This window comes from Panthera uncia, chromosome B4 (assembly GCF_023721935.1).
Source record: "Panthera uncia isolate 11264 chromosome B4, Puncia_PCG_1.0, whole genome shotgun sequence".
NCBI lineage: Eukaryota > Metazoa > Chordata > Mammalia > Carnivora > Felidae > Panthera > Panthera uncia.
In genome coordinates this window covers 61,103,040-61,121,363 of record NC_064809.1, presented here as the reverse complement: position 1 = coordinate 61,121,363, position 18,324 = coordinate 61,103,040, and the positions used below count along the sequence as shown (strand labels likewise).

The 18,324-nt window shown below is 39.5% G+C and overlaps 1 protein-coding gene across 2 annotated transcripts in view; it reads left to right on the top strand.

Annotated features, from left to right (window-relative positions):
• Positions 1–18,324, top strand: part of TMTC1 (transmembrane O-mannosyltransferase targeting cadherins 1) — a 624,031-nt gene that overhangs the window by 371,910 nt on the left and 233,797 nt on the right. For both annotated transcript variants that reach the window (XM_049625225.1, XM_049625224.1), the window contains exons 3-5: positions 4,772–4,845; positions 8,043–8,219; positions 11,241–11,447. In XM_049625225.1, coding sequence (XP_049481182.1) covers positions 4,772–4,845; positions 8,043–8,219; positions 11,241–11,447 — 458 coding nt within the window. The remainder of the gene's footprint in view (positions 1–4,771; positions 4,846–8,042; positions 8,220–11,240; positions 11,448–18,324) is intronic.

Genomic DNA, 18,324 nt, shown 5'->3' with positions numbered 1-18,324 from the left:
CTGTTGGATGTGTTAAGTGTGTGTTTCCTGTCCCTGTCTAACACTAATGGGACTCATTCTTGCAGATGGAACAATCAATAACTTGATACACATGCAATACTTTGTACAAATCCTATGAATGTTATTCTAAAGAATAACAAGTTTTGGGGACAAATTAAATTCTTAATTGGTAATTTCCACATGTGATTCTGTTAAGCTCACTAGGACCTAGATCTGAATGTTACATTGTTTCCATTCTACCCTGATGATGCTCACTCATTTTTTTCCATTACTTGAGTATGTGTTACAGAGTTCAGTTCCCAAGTTACAGCTACCCTTTTGATGATGAAAACCTGCAGCTTGAGGCAGAAGTACATGCTATCCATCTGCATGTATTTTTGGCTGGGTCCTTTGTATTTCCCATCACCCTACAGTTCAGCCTACGTTGCCATAGAATCAAACCCAGGAGCCCCAACTTAGCATCCCAGTTTGCTTCCCATTGCCCATTCCTGTCCATTTTCATTTACTCCATGCTTTCATCCCTTTATGCTTTCCCTTCCAGAAACACCTGTGTTTTAAGACTGGTCTTTTCCTCTGCCTGGAATGCTTCTGTGTTCCTTCCCTGACCCAGGATTCACATTCCCCTGTCTTCAACTTACTGAGCCCTTCTTGCCTCTCCTTTAGATGTTAGTGTATAACACCAGCCTTTCCATGAAGCCTTCCCAGATTCTACAGTCAAAATTAATCTCTCCATTCTCTCATGGCAATGATTTCTCCTCTTTATGATACATGCAGTACCCTCTTTTGACTCCCAACCAGATGTTAAACTCCTTGAGGCAGGTTATATCCCTCCAGCTGGCACAGTACCTGGCAAATAGGAGGCACTTGGAAAATGTTTGTTGAGTGGAATAAATCATGCAATTACTGAATATGATGCTACCGACTAATTGAATCACAGGGAAAGTGAATGGTTGGTCTTGACATATAGTAGTTGGTGTCAAGCACCTTGTTTTTAAGACATCTAACCCTCTTGCCCCAGAGACCCCAGCTCAACAGGGATATAGAGTAGGTGTTCAGTGAATGCTTGGTGGTTTGAAACTGGCCACAGAGTCTGTCACTGTTAGCATTAACATTTCAACAACCCCTCTGAGCTTCCGCTCCAAGGGACACTACATTCTTTATATCTGGGCACATCCAGCTGGCACATTCTGCTGCTGCTGCTGCTGCTTCCCAGAAGCACTAACTGGCTGCAATTTGAGAAGTAGGCTTCAGGCTCCTTTAGCACATTAGTTATGCTTGCCTAGTTTGTGATTGCCACATTCCAACTTGCTACACCCAATATCAGCTTGCACCTCTTGCTGTTGTGTGAGTTGGCCACATCAGTTGTGCTGTGGTGAGCGTCCCTCTGGGTCCAGATGTGTGGCTTTCTCCCAAGACTTTGTTGCTAGTGAGTTGGGCTCTCTGTTTAGTGTTCTAGAGGCCTCGCAGGTGATGCTGAGCTCAATGCTCAGAGATGTGGTGGTGTAGACTGAGCAGATCTGGGCTCACAGTTAACCTGTGTGCAATTGTTGCTCTACAGACTGTAAGTCTGAGCTGGTTCTGACGCTGAGGTGACACCATATTGTCACTGTGTACCTCCTTTGTGTCATGCAATCTTCCTGATTTAGCATGCAAATGCCTTATAAATGAATGGATCAATGAACAGTGTATAGTCCAGGCAGCCACATTAGCTAATTCCTTTTAACTCTGTACTGCTAGTGTAATTCTTTGGCTGTATCCAGTTTTCTCTTGGTGTACATTGGACTTGAATTTTTCTCAATATGTGACTTGCTGTCAATCCATATGCAGGTATATAACTAAATTACATTCTATTTATATTTTTAACTAAACTATTCATTTATCTAATGAAGTTTATATATATATACACTTTATATATATAAAATGTATATATATATATATATATATATATATATATATATATATAACTCATTAATTATAACAGTAACGTGAGATGTGGGTGTTATACTCATTTTAAAGATAACAAAACCAAATCCCAGAAATTAAAGATAACAAAATTGAGTCTTATTCAAATGGCAAGAGAAGGAGTCTGTATTCAAGCCTTGGATGGCCTAGTTCCATGCATGTGTCATTCCCTCTTCTTTATGAATGCAAAGTGTGCTCATTATATGAGAGTATTTATAGGTACATTTCCCAGAACTCTATTTTCCACTATTAATTATGGTTGATTCTCTAACACACTGTGGACTTCAGGTCCTCTGTGGTTTGGGTGATGCTGTTCTCTGTGCCTGAAATGTCAACCCTGTTCATTTCCCTTGTGAGCTCTGACTCATCTTTAAGATCCAGCTCATACGTGGCCTTTTTTGAAGCATTCTTTGAACCATCCTCCATTTTTTTCCTTTACAGTTTTGTTTCTTGGATTTCAAAAGAGTAAGAGAAATGCACACACATTTTAAGTAGTAATGAAATAATACAAAGATTTATAAAAAGCTATCTGTCCTCTACCCCTCTTCCATTTTAGTACCTTTCTAAAGTAACACATTAAAAAAAATAATTTTAAACCTCAAAAATAAAGTGACCATATACTCTTTATCCAGACTCATCAATTTTTAACATTTTGCCACATTTGTTTTGTCATTCTTCCTCTCTGTCTCCCTTAATATATGAAAATATTATTTGTATTCTGAAGCATTTGAGAGTAGGTTGTGTAATTCATGCCTCTTTGCACCAGAATAATTTAATTGTGTATTTTCTAAAACCAAGGCCATTAGTCATTCTCTTCAGTCTCCTTAAGTTTGGAGTAGTTACCAGTCTTCATTGTCTTTTTATAATATAACTCACAGCTTTAAATATAATTTAAAACTTATATTTAATGTGCATAATATAAAATGTTTACATGATGTTTATTATAACATTGCAGTTGATGTTATATAACATATATAAACATTCATATTATATCAAATGATTATAATATATATAACACGTATACAAAGTATAACACATGATTTATATATATGTTAAAATTTATAATATATAAATAAAAATAGTGTAACTATATATTGTATGTAAATACAGAAATATAGAAATATGTAAAAATATAAAATATAGTATATAAGTTGTTAATACATAATATATGCACATGTAGTAGATTATGCAGGTATAATATACATACATGTATTATATAATAATATCATATATGTAATATTATAATACATTAGATTATAGGAGTTGTAACATAATAAATCATGATATGGTATAAATTAGAACATATTAAAATACTGGAATTTTAATGTTACCAGATGACGTATAATTGTTGTATTTTATACTTTATTAATGTAAAATATATTTATTTATGTATTTAATAGAACATTCCTCATCCTGGGTTTGTCGGATGTTTTCTCATGATTACATTCAGGTTATGCATCCTTGGCTGGAATTTGACAAAAGTGATATTGTGTCCTTCTCAGGGTATCATGTGCAGAGGCATGCCACATCCATTGGCCCTTTATTGGTGAAGTCAAGTTTGAACCTCCAGTTAAGGTGTAATGAGTTTTCTCCATAGTGTAGTTATTCTTTTTACTTTTTCATTTAACAAGTAATTGATGAGGACATGCTTTGAAGCCCTACTAATACGCTTTGCCTCACCAAACCTTTATACCCTAGATTTAGCATCCACTGGTATTTTGTGATGTTCTTGCTCTATCTAATCTTGACTCTTTTGGAAACAAAATGGCTATTTGTCAGCTGCACTATTCCCTCTACATTCATTAACTTGCTTTTTAATGTAAGGAAGAGATTTCTATTCTTTTCCATTCACTTGCTTACTGTGTTTGTGTGTGTACTTATATTGTGCATTCAGTCATCTATCCATCAATATCAGTATGCATTCATGAATGTCTGGTTTTTTAAAATGGTTTATTTTATTATCGTCTTTACTTATTTTGATGTTCAAATGGTCTGATATTTGGTCGGTGGGAGCCCTTTGTCACCAGCTTCTGTGCCCTTTTGACACATACCTGTCACTTAAAAAAAAATTTAATGTTCATTTATTTTTGAGAGTGTGAGTGGGGAGGGGCAGAGAGAGAGGGAGACACAGAATCTGAAGCAGCCTCCAGGCTTTGAACCCTTCAGCACAGAGCCTGACTCAGGGTTCGAACTCCTTCGCCTCAGCCCTGGAGTCAGCCACTTCTCCATGGACCACCGTTCTCCTTAGTGGAGGAATGTGTGTGGTCAGTGCCAGGATGACTCTTTGCTAGTGGGGTAGCTTGCGTTTAGGCTCTTTCAGCGACAGAACTAAGAAACACACTGACACAGACACACATACATACATGGCCATCAAGTGTTTATACTCATTCCTGTTTTTACCAGTATTGTTTCCTAAACTTATTTTTTTCTAATACTCTGTAAATATCTTCTGCTCTATTAGCACTCTGCTACCTGAAGACTAGCACAGTGTCTGGCCTTCAGTCATTACTCAGAAAATATTTTTGAATAAATCAACAAAGGAATAAGCTTTGGTGATATGAATTGGCCTTCTAGAGAAGAAAGGTTAAAATGAAATTAAGCATGAAAATATTTTCCCTTCCTTTTTTTTTCCTCCTATAAACTTATCGTTATATATATGATACAAGAGGTGGTTAGTCATAAGTCAAATTTTGAAGAAGAATGTGTTTTCTTATTTTATCATACTTTTCATTCATCTAAAAACGAATCCATTCTATAACGGTTTCCTGAAAGTGACTTTCTGAGGTTTTTATCTTTTCAAACTTTCTAGGTGGCTGGAATTGTTGGCAGAGCTGACGTGTTAGCATGCCTGCTGTTTCTGTTGGCCTTTCTCTCCTACAATAGGTATGTATGTATGTATGGCTAAGAATGCCCTTCTGTGTGGTTACAATAATGCTGTCCCCTTGGGAATTTCTGTCATGTTGGGGGCTGGGGGGTAGTGCGGATTCTGAGCATCTGCCTGAGAGACGAGGGAGGCTTCTTGGCAGTAAAAAGCTTAGAAAAGCTTCATGGAGATCAGGATAGGAAACCTGCCCTTACCAAATGCAAGGCTGCTCTCTCCTCCAGCCATATTCTCAACTTTGTCATAGCCTTTTAAAGGAACTGCTCTCCTCGTGCTCCTTGCTTCTTGATTATTCCTACTTGTCATTTCTTACTGAGAATGGAATTTGAAATCTTCGCTCCAAGCCAGTATATATTGGATATGGTCCTCTCTTCCATTTGGCCATGATTGGTTTAATTCCTCCCGTTCATTTTGGTCCTAATTTTTTTTTCCTCTTTATTATCCTCACGAAAGTAGCTCAGAGCTTAAAATAACAAGGCTGAATTAGAAGTAGTATTTCTCAACCATGGTTTTCTAATATACACACCCTTTCATCAAAACACAGAAGTTCCTTGCTTTGGGATACTGAAAAGCAATAAAATAATTTCCCATTATAGTGTCCCTTCTCCCCCAAAGTGCTCAGATTCTTACTTGAGTTGTGACATGGCCACATAGGGAAAGGGGCAGGTTAAAAAGAGAATAGGAGCGAGGTGGATGGCTCAGAGAGTGGCCCAGAAAAGGGGGGAGTGAATCCTGTTACCCTACTTTGTGGAGAGATGTCTGGTTAGGGATTTATGAGCTTTGATCTTTGGCTCAGTTTGATGACCTACCATGTTACAGAGCCCCGGGACCTTGAGAAATACAATTCTAAACAAGTGGTTCTCAATGTGGGGCACTTTTGCCCTTCCCCTGGGGATATTTGACAATTTCTGGAGACACTTTTGCTTGTCGTTAAGTGGAAAGGTGTTAACGGTTGGCATTTAGTAAGTAGAGGCCAAGCATCCTACAATGTTCAGTACAGCCCTAACAACAAAGAGTCATTTTCCCCAAAATGCTAGTAGTACCAAGATTGAGATTGAGAAGCCCTGTAACAAACAGGTTTAGACCTTGGATGATCAAGAATGAAAAGAATTAATTCTTATGAAATTTCGGTTTAACGAGTGGAGCCTTTTCTTAGTACAGGTTTCCCCTGCTATCTGAAAGTAGAGCATTTCTCTGAAACCGTTTGTAAGCTGAAATGGCTCAAAGTGAAGAAGCGATTACCGTTAATTTCTATGGAAAAATTGGGGGCATTCCCAGACCCAAAAAACAACTTCTCTTAGGCTTTTTCTGATATCTTAGGACACATCTTGCTAATGAATGCACGGAATAGGTGGAGATAAGGCACAGAGGCTCACACGGTTCAGTTCTCTGGAGGCTTGGGACTGAGATGCCGGGTGTGGTTCCCGGGAAGGAACTTGTTGGGGGCTGCCCCTGCTGCTGTGGGTTCCTAACAGCACCTCTACAATGGTTCCTAACAAACAAATGCTGTTTTTGCTTTTCACCTTTTTTCGTAAAAGCAAAGACCCTCTTCAGATTTCTTTCTGTTAGTGAAAATAGGTACGAAGGTAGGTCTTTCATAAAAGTAAAGTGGCAGTGATGTGAACTTTTGAAAAGCAGGGGATACCTGTGTGGTATTAGGCCTCTATTCCTGGCTCTGTGACTTTCTACAGAGTCACAAAGCTAATCGTATGAAGTGCTGTTGTGAAAATCTTAGAAATATAAATCCAAATTCACCAAGTAGTTGCTTCCTGTTTGCTCCGGTATTAGAACAAGATTCACAGTTGCCGTTGGGTTTAAACTTATTCTGGGCAGCTTTTGCTGTGTCGTTGGTATACTCGGGAACATGATGAGGCCAGCAGCGTGTCCGTATCTGTGTGATAATGAGCCGTGGTGTTACAGTTTCTGTTGTGCGTGCCATTCTCAATTTTAGCAATGTAAGCTCTAGACCAGCTTAAGAGGAAAATGCGTATCTGCCACAAATTTGGCATATAATTTTAGGTGATTGTTCCAAGACATACCAGTGAGAGCCAGGTGTCGCAGCTACAGAAATATTGGCCTTGCTTCAGAGGATTAGGGGCAAATGGGTGTGGCACCTACTGAAGGAACAGTGATGAGTTTTGGTGTGGGCTGATTCTATGATATAAGGTGAAAAAAGGATTTATAGGCCTAGGAGACTTTTGAAAATCCCTGCTGGAAATTATACGGAGGAAAAAAAACACTTTATCTAATACATCTCCTTGGAAAATAAATTTAAAAATACAAATTAACCAGAAGAAAAAGAAAAAGGCCAAAACATCTGTATTTTCATCACAGAAAAATGAGGATTCTGTATATCTACTGACTGATTTGTGTATAGAAATATACACAATATTCACTAGGATAATAATAATGATGTGATAGCCACTCCATATGTAATAAGTCATTTATGTAATCCTGCCTGCAACACTGTGATCCCATTTCATATATGAGGGAACTGAGGCCCCGAGAGGCATACTAACCTGCCCCATGATACCCTGTTAGTTAACTGTAAAGCTGTGATTTGAACCCAGGGAACCTGGCTCCAGAGTTCATGTATATGGCTTAGTAACTAGTATTATTCATTTAAAATATATTGACGAAATATCCTTCCATGTCACTAACTGTATCTTTATGGTATCATGTTAAGTGTTTTTGGTGGGGGGGGGGGACGCCTGGGTGACTCCTTCAGTTGGGCGTCCAACTTCATCTCAGGTCATGATCTCGCGGTTCGTGTGTTTGAGCCCCGAATCGGGCTCTGTGCTGACAGCTCAGAGCCTGGAGCCTGTTTCAGATTCTGTGTCTCCCTCTCTCTCTGCCCCTCCCCTGCTCACACTTGGTCTCTGTCTCTCTCAAACATAAATAAACGTTAAAAACATTTTTAAGTGTTTTTTTTTCAGTATCCATTTGTTATATGCCATATTTTATCATAATTTATGTGTATTTTAATTTAAATACCAAAGTTCAATGTTGTTGGGCATTTACTTTTTTCATCTTTGCAATATTAAATAACTCTGTGATGAATATTCACGAAGAAATCTTTGTTCACCTACTTACTTAGAATACGATGAAATTGAGTTAAATCATATTTTTTAAAAAGTTGGTGTTTGTCAGTGACCCATATTTCTTCTTAGATTAAAAGAGTCTCAATCTTGTTTTCCAGGAGTGTGGACCAGCGTCATGTTGGGGAATGTTTCCCTCCCACGGTGTCTCCCTTCTTCTTGCTGCTCAGTTTGTTGCTGGGGACCTGTGCGATGCTGGTGAAGGAGACCGGCATCACAGTGTTTGGAGTGTGCCTGGTTTATGATCTCTTTTCCCTATCCCACAAGCAAGAGAAATCGTAAGTCATTTTTAAGTTTTGCCATCAAGCAGAGCATGCACAGAGAATTACTTAGATCAGTAGCTTTCAAACTTTCATTCAAAAATAAATAAATAAAAGTACATTCTTGTGTTAAATGTAACCTCTTGGCCCATAAATTAGTAAGTCTTGTTTTGTTAAAATAAATGCATCAGATATGTTCAAACTCTTCACACTTTATAAAAGTCAGTGAGGACCGTAAAGATTTTGGGAGCCCCACATTTGGAATTGGCAAGTATCCATGCTGATTACAGGTTTCTATTGCTAGATTGTTTCGGTTGCATACTATGGAGACCTATTGATTCACAAAGAGAAGTGGTTGCAAATGGTGACAGGTTTTTTTTAATAGCTTGCTTGAATCCCTGCATTCAAATGAGTGTTGTCTATCAAAAAGCACTGCTGAGTTGGAACCTGCTTACTTGTTCTAAGGATGATGCTGTTACCTAAGAGTTTTGGGAGTCTCGTTTTGGAATTCTGCAAAAGGCCAGTCTAAACCATACAGGAATACTCACATGTTATATTCAAATTAAAGGTCAAGTTTAATTAGTAGCCCATTTTCACTTAAAGAATTTAAGCACATTAAAAAAAAAAAAAAGAATTTAAGCACATGCATTGTATCCTGTAGATTATAGATGGTAAGAATGCTGTGGCACATTAAAAGTTGAAGCACATACTATATTTTTCTTTCTCTATCAAATCCATAATTACTTACAGTTTGACATGCAGACCCCATTTTTCAGTAATTATAAGGCCCTTACTTTTGAACTCTTAAAAACGTGGTTGATTTATTCTTCTGCTTTATCTGATGAAGAATTTTAGCTTAAAAAAAAAAATTGCCTTTTTATCCCATTCCCTACCTCTTTATACTCCTTGACATAAAGATAAGAGCAGTGTTATTGAGTGGCAACAAGCTGAGATGAGTCATTAAATTCTGATCACCTTCCTGCCTGGGCGTGCTTGGAGATAATTTAAATAGACTTTAGTGCTCTATTGGCTCTCTGTAAATCTCAGAGGCGTGTAAAAGGAAGGAGCTCAGTTATCATTTTGACCTAAGCTCCTGCCAAGAAAGCTGTGAGCCAGAGGACCTCCCCTTGGCTTATATGAGAATGCCTTTCCTCTGCAACCTCTCAACCGATGGGAGTAATGGCAGTGCCTGCCTTACTTTTTACAAACAACCTATCAGCTCATCTTGCTTCCCACTTCCTTCTTGCATCATTTTTGTCTCCGCCTCCTAACCCCTTTCTTCTTTGCTCACTGATAGCAGAAAGCTGGCTGCAGACCCTCTCCTGTCCAGAGCAGCTCTGTCCAGTCCAGAGCAATTTTAACTTCATCATTGAAGTCGTGTCTCCTCTGGGCTCGGGACTTTCCAGGCCACCGTTGCCTGTATACAACATTCTTTTTCATCTGGTCACTGTTGAGCCAGGCTTTTTTCAAAAGAGATAATTGTCTCTTTTATTTCTTTAATAATTGTTTCTGGCCTTCATTATGCTAAACTGTTAGAAGTTCTATGGGAGAAATCATATTGCTAATATATAGCTCAGAAGGTGAAAAGCTTCTAGCCTCTGCTTTGTTTTTTAGAAACTTTTGGCTCTCATAACCAGCAGCTCTGCATAAGTGGAGACATTCATTCTTTCCTTCATCTTTTCTCTATCTATTCAATACATACTCATTTTGTGCCTGACCAAGAAGGAGACAGAAGATTTCTTCCCCCCAAGGGCATATGCAATATCAGGGAAGACAGACATTGTATAAGTAATTCCATGAGTAACTGATTACAGTTGTGAAAAGTGGTAGGAAGGAATGGAGAGCATGTACCAGGGAGACCTGGCCAAAACTGGTTAATATCTCTTGAGTTCTGTTCATGTGTCAGGCACTGTGCCACACCATTTACAGGCTTGAAGTCACTTAATGCCCACAATCACTGTTGGCCTCATTTTACAGAGGAGAAAACAGAATCACAGAAGGTAACCCCTCCGGAGAATAACATTCCCTGACTCCTGTCCCTAACCTCTTTCTCTAAAAGTAACCATAATCCTGAACTTATCACTTTTCATTTCTATGATTATCTTTATGCCCTTACTTAGTATGTATATACCAGTGAATACCAAAGAGTATCTTTTAATGTATTTTTAAACTTTATATAAATAGTATCACTTGCTTTTCTCTTTGTTTAACCTTGAGATTTTTGAGATACATCATTGTCCATATGTGTAGCTATAGTACATTCATTTTAACTGTTGTACAGTACTTAATTATCACAATTTATTTAACTCTTTCTGGATTTGGAATTTAGGTAATTTTCACAGCTTGTACTATTGTAAACTATGCTGCAATGGATTTTTTTGTGTGCAAATACATGTGAGTTTCTCTCGGGCATAACCATAGGAGTGGACTTACTGGGACCACGGGTAGATGCATGTTCACTGTGTCCCGTGCTCAGACATTGCTCCTGAAATGATTGTAGCAGTGTCTAAGAATCCCCTTTGCTTTTTTCCAAATGCTGGACATCATTCAGTGGTATCAGACGTTTTAGTTTCTGTTCGTTCAGTGATTATGAACTCTGTCTCAGAGGATTCATGAAAGAAAATGTAATCAAGGTACATTGGATGGATCGACTATGAGCAGTATTTTACAAGATCAAAATTATGTAAATCCCGAATATCACTTCAACCAAGTATTTTGAAAGAAATCTATATTTGGAGGATGAAGCGTGAAGAAGAGGGTGTGTGTGTGTGTGTGTGTGTTGGTGACCATGTAAGAGGGACTGAGTCCTAGTCTTCTGTAGTAGTAAGTCAGTATAAGTTCTAAAATAAAAAGAAATATGTTCTCTTGTTATTTTTAAAGCATTGCAATACGTACCAGAAACAAAAGAGGTGAAAGACTTGAGCATGGCTGCTTCCAGGGAACAAGACCGTGGAGTGGGCCAGGGGACTGCTGTTTCTCGTTGCAAACCTTGTCATTCTGTCTGACTTTGTTTCTGCTCCGTTCCACATACACAATTAGGAGCAATGGGGTCATCCATCAGCGCAGCCCGCAGCAGCCTGCGAGTCCCCCGCCCCCGTCACTGCCCCCGCAGCCTCACCGGGAGAACGGGAAGCAGCATCGATTTCCTCACCGAGGAGCTTGGGGTGGCTGCCACTCACCGTCGCCACCAGAACCCAAGAGCAGTGGATTCCCAGTGTCTCCTGGAGCTATGTGGTCCATGATGAGGTACTGAGCTGGGCTCCCCACGCCCATGTTCGCCATCCAGCACCGCCTGGTGCAGCATGGCTTGGCGGGAGAAATCAAACGTTGAATGTTTTTTTTTTCCTGACTTCCCTTCTCTCTCTCCTTGTTTCCCTAGCTCCATTCTTCTTTCCCTCCCTCCATCCCTCCTTCTTTCCCTTCTTCCCTTTTCTTTATATTAGATTTAGATAAGAAAGGAGTAGTTAAGAAGAAGCAAGTAGAAACCCTGCTGTCTGCTTTGATTTGGAAGCACGGGGTGAGATGTGGATCTGTGAGGCCTCAGTTAAGAAGAACAAACACTTTACCATGTCCTCGGTGGAGGAGCCTTGCAGTGGAGAGCAGGCACCCTCAGTTTCCCCGGGGGAGGAGAGCACTCTGCCTCCATGCTCCCTCCACCTGCTTGTTGTATGTGATAGGAATTTATTACAGCACAGGTATGGGAGGAAGCCCAGGGGACTCTGCTTCTCAGGAATGTTTTTGAGGATGCAGGAAATCTTTTCTAAGTCATGGAATTTTCTTTCCCTTTAAGAATATTTTGACCTAGCCATGAAAATTAACATAGATTTACCAGAATGGGTACTCACTAAATTAGGTTGCCTCTAAAATAGCTCAAGCCATGGGCAAGTTAGAATTTAATAAAGATGGAAATTAGATTCATTCTATTAGCACGTTACCATTTCAGATGGCTGTTCTTATTCCTCTGTGCGGTCTCAGAAAACTCTTGTTTCAGGGTCTTAGTTTCCAATTATTTCTGCCTTTGCCTGGTTTTTTTTGTTTTTGCTTTTGTTTTTTTTTTGTTTTTGTTTTTTGTTTTGGATCTTGCTTCATTCATCAACAAATATCTGTTGAGCATTTCTCATGTGCCAGGCACTGTTTCGGGCACCAGAGATGTCTTGGTGAATAAGGAGGACAAGGTTTTTGCTCCTGTGTAGCTGATTTTCCAGTAGAGGAAGACAGATACGAGATAACCACCAAGGAATGGACAGAGTGATAGAGAGTGATGGAGAGGGGTGGGCTGGCCTGGCCTGGCCAAAGTTGTGTCGGTTGGTCCAGGAAGGCCTCCTGAATCCTTGTGAATGATAGGAGGAGCTAGTCCTGCAAAGACCTGCCGAGATCTGGACAGAGGGCTCCAGCCTTGGAATGAGCAAGTGGGAATTGAAAGGGGGCAAGGTCAGGAAGGGGGAGAGGTCAGGAAGGGGGCAGGCCCAGATCATGAAGGGCCCTGTTGTCCACGAAATCAAGTTTGGGTTTTATTCTGGGTGGTATAAAGGTTTTTTGTTTGTTTAAGTGTGGAGAGAAATGATTACATTTCTTTTTTAAAAAAATATTCCCTGACTTCGTCGTAGTGCATGATGTGAGGGGGCAAGAGTAAAGCAGGGAGGAGGGTTCGGAGGCTTTTATACAGATTAAGTGAAAAAGAAAGGTCCTGCCCAAGGGTGACAGGCTGGGATGACGTACTGTGTTGGATTTGGGACATCTCTTGGATATAGATCCCAGGACTTGCTAATGCTTGGGATGAAGAGGGGTAAGGGAAAGGCAGGAAATGTGGATTTTACGGTTTCTGGCTCAAACAGTTGAGTGGATGGTGGTGCCAGTTACTGAGAGAGGAAGGCTAGGGGAGAAATAGGTTTCCTAGGAGTTGGAGGGAGGATGAAATCACAGAAATGTGTGAAATTCCTAAAGATGAAAGAAGGCAGAAAAATAGTCAAAACACTGAGGAAATCTTGACTTTTTAATAGAGGACCATGGAGGAAAAGAAGATAACATTTGGGGAAATTGTACATTTTCTAAGGAAAGGCCAAGGAGGAGAAAAAAGGAGGACTTAATAGAACATTGGAGACTTTCAAGGTGGGTTTGACAACGTGACTCTTGTGAAGGAGGGACCATGTTGGGCTTTGCTCACATTTGTGTCCCCAGTTACTTTCATAGTGTCTGGCTAATGGTAGTTACTCAGATGTTTGTGAGATGAATAAATAAATGAGTTGATGGTAAGAAAGTGTTGGAATGAATCACAGAAAGAACATTTCCAGTGAATTTGGCAGTGAAGGAATGGTGGAAAAGGATGTTATCTGGAGGCTGTTAGGTGTTCGTTTTCATTCTTATTTTAAATTCACTGGACATGTGTGTGTATGTAGATAAGTTGCAGAGTGGAGAGATGAAAGACAGCAGCAGAGAGGGATGTGATGAAATATGAATACCAGGGGGATGCTGGTGAATGTTTAATACCTGGCTCTCCCAAAACAGGAAATCCTGACTTGTAGTGTTTGCCTGTTTCCACGTAAATACCACTACCATGGCTCATTTCAGGCTACAAATGTGATGTCACTGACTGTGGAGTTGGGGGAAATGTACCAGAACCCACCATTATGTAGTATTTCCACTCTCTAGCAGACAATAGGCATAACCTCAAGAGCATAGATAATAGTAAAATGAGGTAAACTAGGAAGCGATGAGTTTTGAGTGTTTACCACCTTTGTCTTTAATACAATTGTAAAACTTTTAAGTTTAATTTAATTTTCAGTAGTGGTCATATTTAATAACTGGCCTGCAGAATTCCTAAAAATTTACTAGACATCTTCCATAAGCCAGTGTGAGTTAGCTCTAGCACACCAGTGAAGAAGGTCCTTTGGGAAAAGGAAGAAAGTTTGCTTTCTGTTATCCATCTACTCTGTACCAGGAAGTGGGTGAGCACTTCCCCCGTGTTACCCTGTGTGACCATCACAATATCCATTTAGGGTGGCTATGACAGTTCCTGCTGCCAGGAGGAAATCAGAGATCTTAGAGGTTAAAAAACCTTGTCCACATTTACATAGTAAGTGTAAGGTCGGGATTGGAACTCAAGTTATTTGACCCCTAAACCTGTGCTTTGCTGGTTGGCCATGCTCTCAAGTCCAGAGTCCCTGGCGAGGATTCAGTTTTGGGGAGGAGATGCCTGTATCATTTTATGTGGAGCTTGCCTCTCTGTTGAACTCCCAGGAGGTAGAAAAATTCTTGCGATTATCCTTGGTCCACAGATGAGGAACCTTTTAACTTGCTTTCATATAGTGTTTGGTGCTAATGCATTGAATCAGATGACCTGCTTTTGTAGGTTACATTTTATTTTGTTTTGTTTTGTTTTTAATCTGAGCACCAGGGTATTTATTTTAGAAACAACGTGTCTGAAGAGCAGTATACAGTACAGCCGGAACTGGGTCAGAGGCTTGCTGAATTACCATGTTTGTGGGCAAGAAGGATCATTTTCCCTCCCTTGAAAAGTGTCATGTATTTTCCCTGTTTGTAAAGGAAAAGGATTATATTTTTGAGTATGCGTTTGATTAGTATTAAAATTGTTTTTGAAATCTATACTTGAACTTCTGTCAGAAGGTAGTCAGGTAAAGCAAATAAAAGTTCAAAAAGGCAGCTCTGTCCTAGTTCTAAAGATCTCTACAGAGAGCTTGTAAATCATGGCTCCTTTGTTTACTTGATCCTGGACAAGTTATTATCTCCGTGAGCCTCAGTTTCCTCATCTCCAAACGGTGAAAGCAGCAGTAATAACACTTTACTCTCTTTTTTTTTTCAATATATGAAGTTTATTGTCAAATTGGTTTCCATACAACACCCAGTGCTCATCCCAACAGGTGCCCTCCTCAATACCCATCACCCACCCTCCCACCCCCCATCAACCCTCAGTTTGTTTCAAGAGTCTCCTATGCTTTGGCTCTCTCCCTCTCCAACCTCTTTTTTTTTTTTCTCTTCCCCTCCCCCATGGACTTCTGCCAAGTTTCTCAGGATCCACATAAGAGTGAAACCATATGGTATCTGTCTTTCTCTGTATGGCTTATTTCACTTAGCATCACACTCTCCAGTTCCATCCATGTTGCTACAAAGGGCCATATTTCATTCTTTCTCATTGCCACGTAGTACTCCATTGAATAACACTTTACTCTCAAATTGGTTGTCAGGACTAAGAGCAATCATACAGGTAATAAGCATGTAAATAGGTGCTTGGCACACGGGTGGCCGTTCGGCCCATGGCAGCCAGCTTCATCATTATTAGTAGTTAATATTATAAATATTTTCATTTTTGTGTGGGTTTCTAAACACCAGCATGCATCGTGAAAATGGTGAACCTGTAGTATGCAGGCAGGGGATGAGGAGTTTGTGTGTTTGTGTGGAACTTTTTTTTTTTTAATTGGACCTCGAGCTTATTTGCTAGTGTACATTTGTACTGCATGTATAACATTAGGCTGGCAAAAAATTGGGCTGACACTATCACTTAAAATATATTCGGAAGATGGCGCACCTGGGCGGCTCAGTGGGATAAGCGGCCGACTTCGGCTCAGGTCATGATCTCATGGTTCATGAGTTCGAGCCCTGTGTTGGGCCCTGTGCTGACAGCTGGGAGCCTGGAGCCTGCTTTCGGATTCTGCGTCTCCCTTTCTCTCTGCCCCTACCCTGCTCGTGCTCTGTCTCTCTCTTTCTCTCTCTTGAAAATAAATAAACATTAAAAGAAAAAATGATTTCAGAAGTTGCTAATTGCAGGGAAAAATCCCAACCCAGGAAAAAACCCTAAATTTATTTAGTTGCTGGTTTTTCTGTGTGATTTGGTGATTGATTTATGGGCAGAAAGTGAAATAAAAAGACCTCAGACTTGGGGTGCACACTCTGGAATCAGATAAAATTTCAGTTGATACTATGTTTTACTGAATTACTCCATGTGAAATGAGGACTGTTTTGTATTAAACATTCCTTTCCTCATCTTCTTCATTATGTTAAATTCATTCACACATGGACACACTTTCCGTTTTGCGTTGGAAAGGTCAGTGAATTCTACATGAAATCTTATCCTCATAACTCCTATTGACATCTATATATAACAATATATAGTTACTCTTCGTATATATACTTGATTGATTTAATATTTAAATGACAGCGATCACAATAGGTGTTGAAGACAGTTCTTAGCTCAATAGATTCTTGTTCGTTTCCTCTTTTTTCAGCTGGATCTGTCATGGGTCATTCATTCACTCAACAGTATTTGCTGAGGCACCATTTTTGGTGTTAGGAATTTGGCCACTGCCAAATAAACAAAGCCCTGCCCTCATGGAACATGGTGGGATGGTGGCCATGGTGGCCATTTTCTACCTTTGTGGGCAAGACAGTGGTTAGATATTTCAGTTCAGTGGGTCTTTAAAAAGTTTTTCTTGTAAATACTTTGCACATAGGCATGCAAATCAAGAAACTAAGACAAGTTTAGGACTATAGAACAGTTTAGCACCAAAGTGGATTTGTGAGGTAATTAAATTCAGGGGACTTAGGGAGGCATATAAATATTTTGACCTTCACTGATGGAATGGGTAACTGATCTTTTAAGTGTCATTTTAATGCTTTATTTCTGTAGACCTTGCATTGTATTCTTTTTCCCCAAAGTAAGAAATGCTGTGCAGGTTAAACTCCTGAGGTGAAATTTTGAACCTTTATCCACACATATGACCCAGTGAGTAGAGCAAGTGTGTTTCAGATAATCATTGATAGCCTCATATCAGCTTTGAGAGAAACTTAGCAGCAAAGTGAGATTTGCAAGTGACAAAAAAAATCTGTTGAAAGTCTGCATTACTGATGAATAACTTAGTTCTCTTGTGTCCCCCAACCCTCAATTTTACATACTTTTTCTGTTGACCGATCTCAGATGAGCCCTTTTCTTTCTTTCTTTCTTTCTTTCTTTCTTTCTTTCTTTCTTTCTCTCTCTCTCTCTCTTTCTTTCTTTTTAAAATATAATTTATTGTCAAGTTGGCTCACATACAGTGTATACAGTGTGCTCTTGGTTTTGGGGGTAGATTCCCATGGTTCATTGCTTACATATAGCATACGAGTGCTCACCAACAAGTGCCCTCCTCAGTGCCCACCACCAATTTTCCCCTCCCCACCATCCACCCTCAGTTTGTTCTCTGTATTTAAGAGTCTCTTGTGGTTTGCCTCCCTCACTCTCTGTTTGTAACTATTTTTTCCCCTTCCCTTCCCCCATGGTCTTCTGTTAAGTTTCTCGAGTTCCACATATGTGCAAACGTATGATATCTGACTTTCTCTGACTTATTTCACTTAGCATAATATCCTCCAATTCCATCCACGTTGCTGCAAATGGCCAGATTTCATTCTTTCTCATTGCCAAGTAGTAGTCCATTGTATATATAAACTACATCTTCTTTATCCATTCATCAGTTGATAGACATTTAGGCTCTTTGCATAATTTGACTATTGTTGAAAGTGCTGCTATAAACATTGGGGTACATGTGCCCCTTTTGAATCACTATTCCTGTATCCTTTGGATAAATGTCTAGTAGTGCTATTGCTGGGTCGTAGGGTAGTTCTATTTTTAATTTTTTGAAAAAACTCCATGCTTTTTTCAAGAGTGGTTGCACCAAAATGAGCCATTTTCAATCTCATTCAGCTGCTGCTTTCAAAAATTTTATGACCAAGAGTGCCTGGCTGGCTCAGTCAGTGGAGCGTGTGATTCTTGATCTTGGTGTTGTAAGTTCGAGTCCCATGTTGGGTATAAAGATTACTTCAAAATAAAATGTTAAAAAAAAATGAAATGACCAAATGAAAGAGGTATGGCATTAACTAATAGGTCTACACAGAAAATTATCCAACAATTACAGGTGAAGTTTGTAGGTTCATAATAGTAAATCTCCTCCCCTACTTTAAAAATCTCTTAATGCAAGTGTAAACTTCAATGATGAATCCATGTTAAGAACACAGACCACCTCGTGGAGGTAGATATTAACTAAGATTTTATTACAAAGAGACTTTGCAAATTCTTCAGTTGGTGCTTATCATTTTTCCTCACTTTGCTTTGTTTAAAGATGAAATGGGCCACATTTTG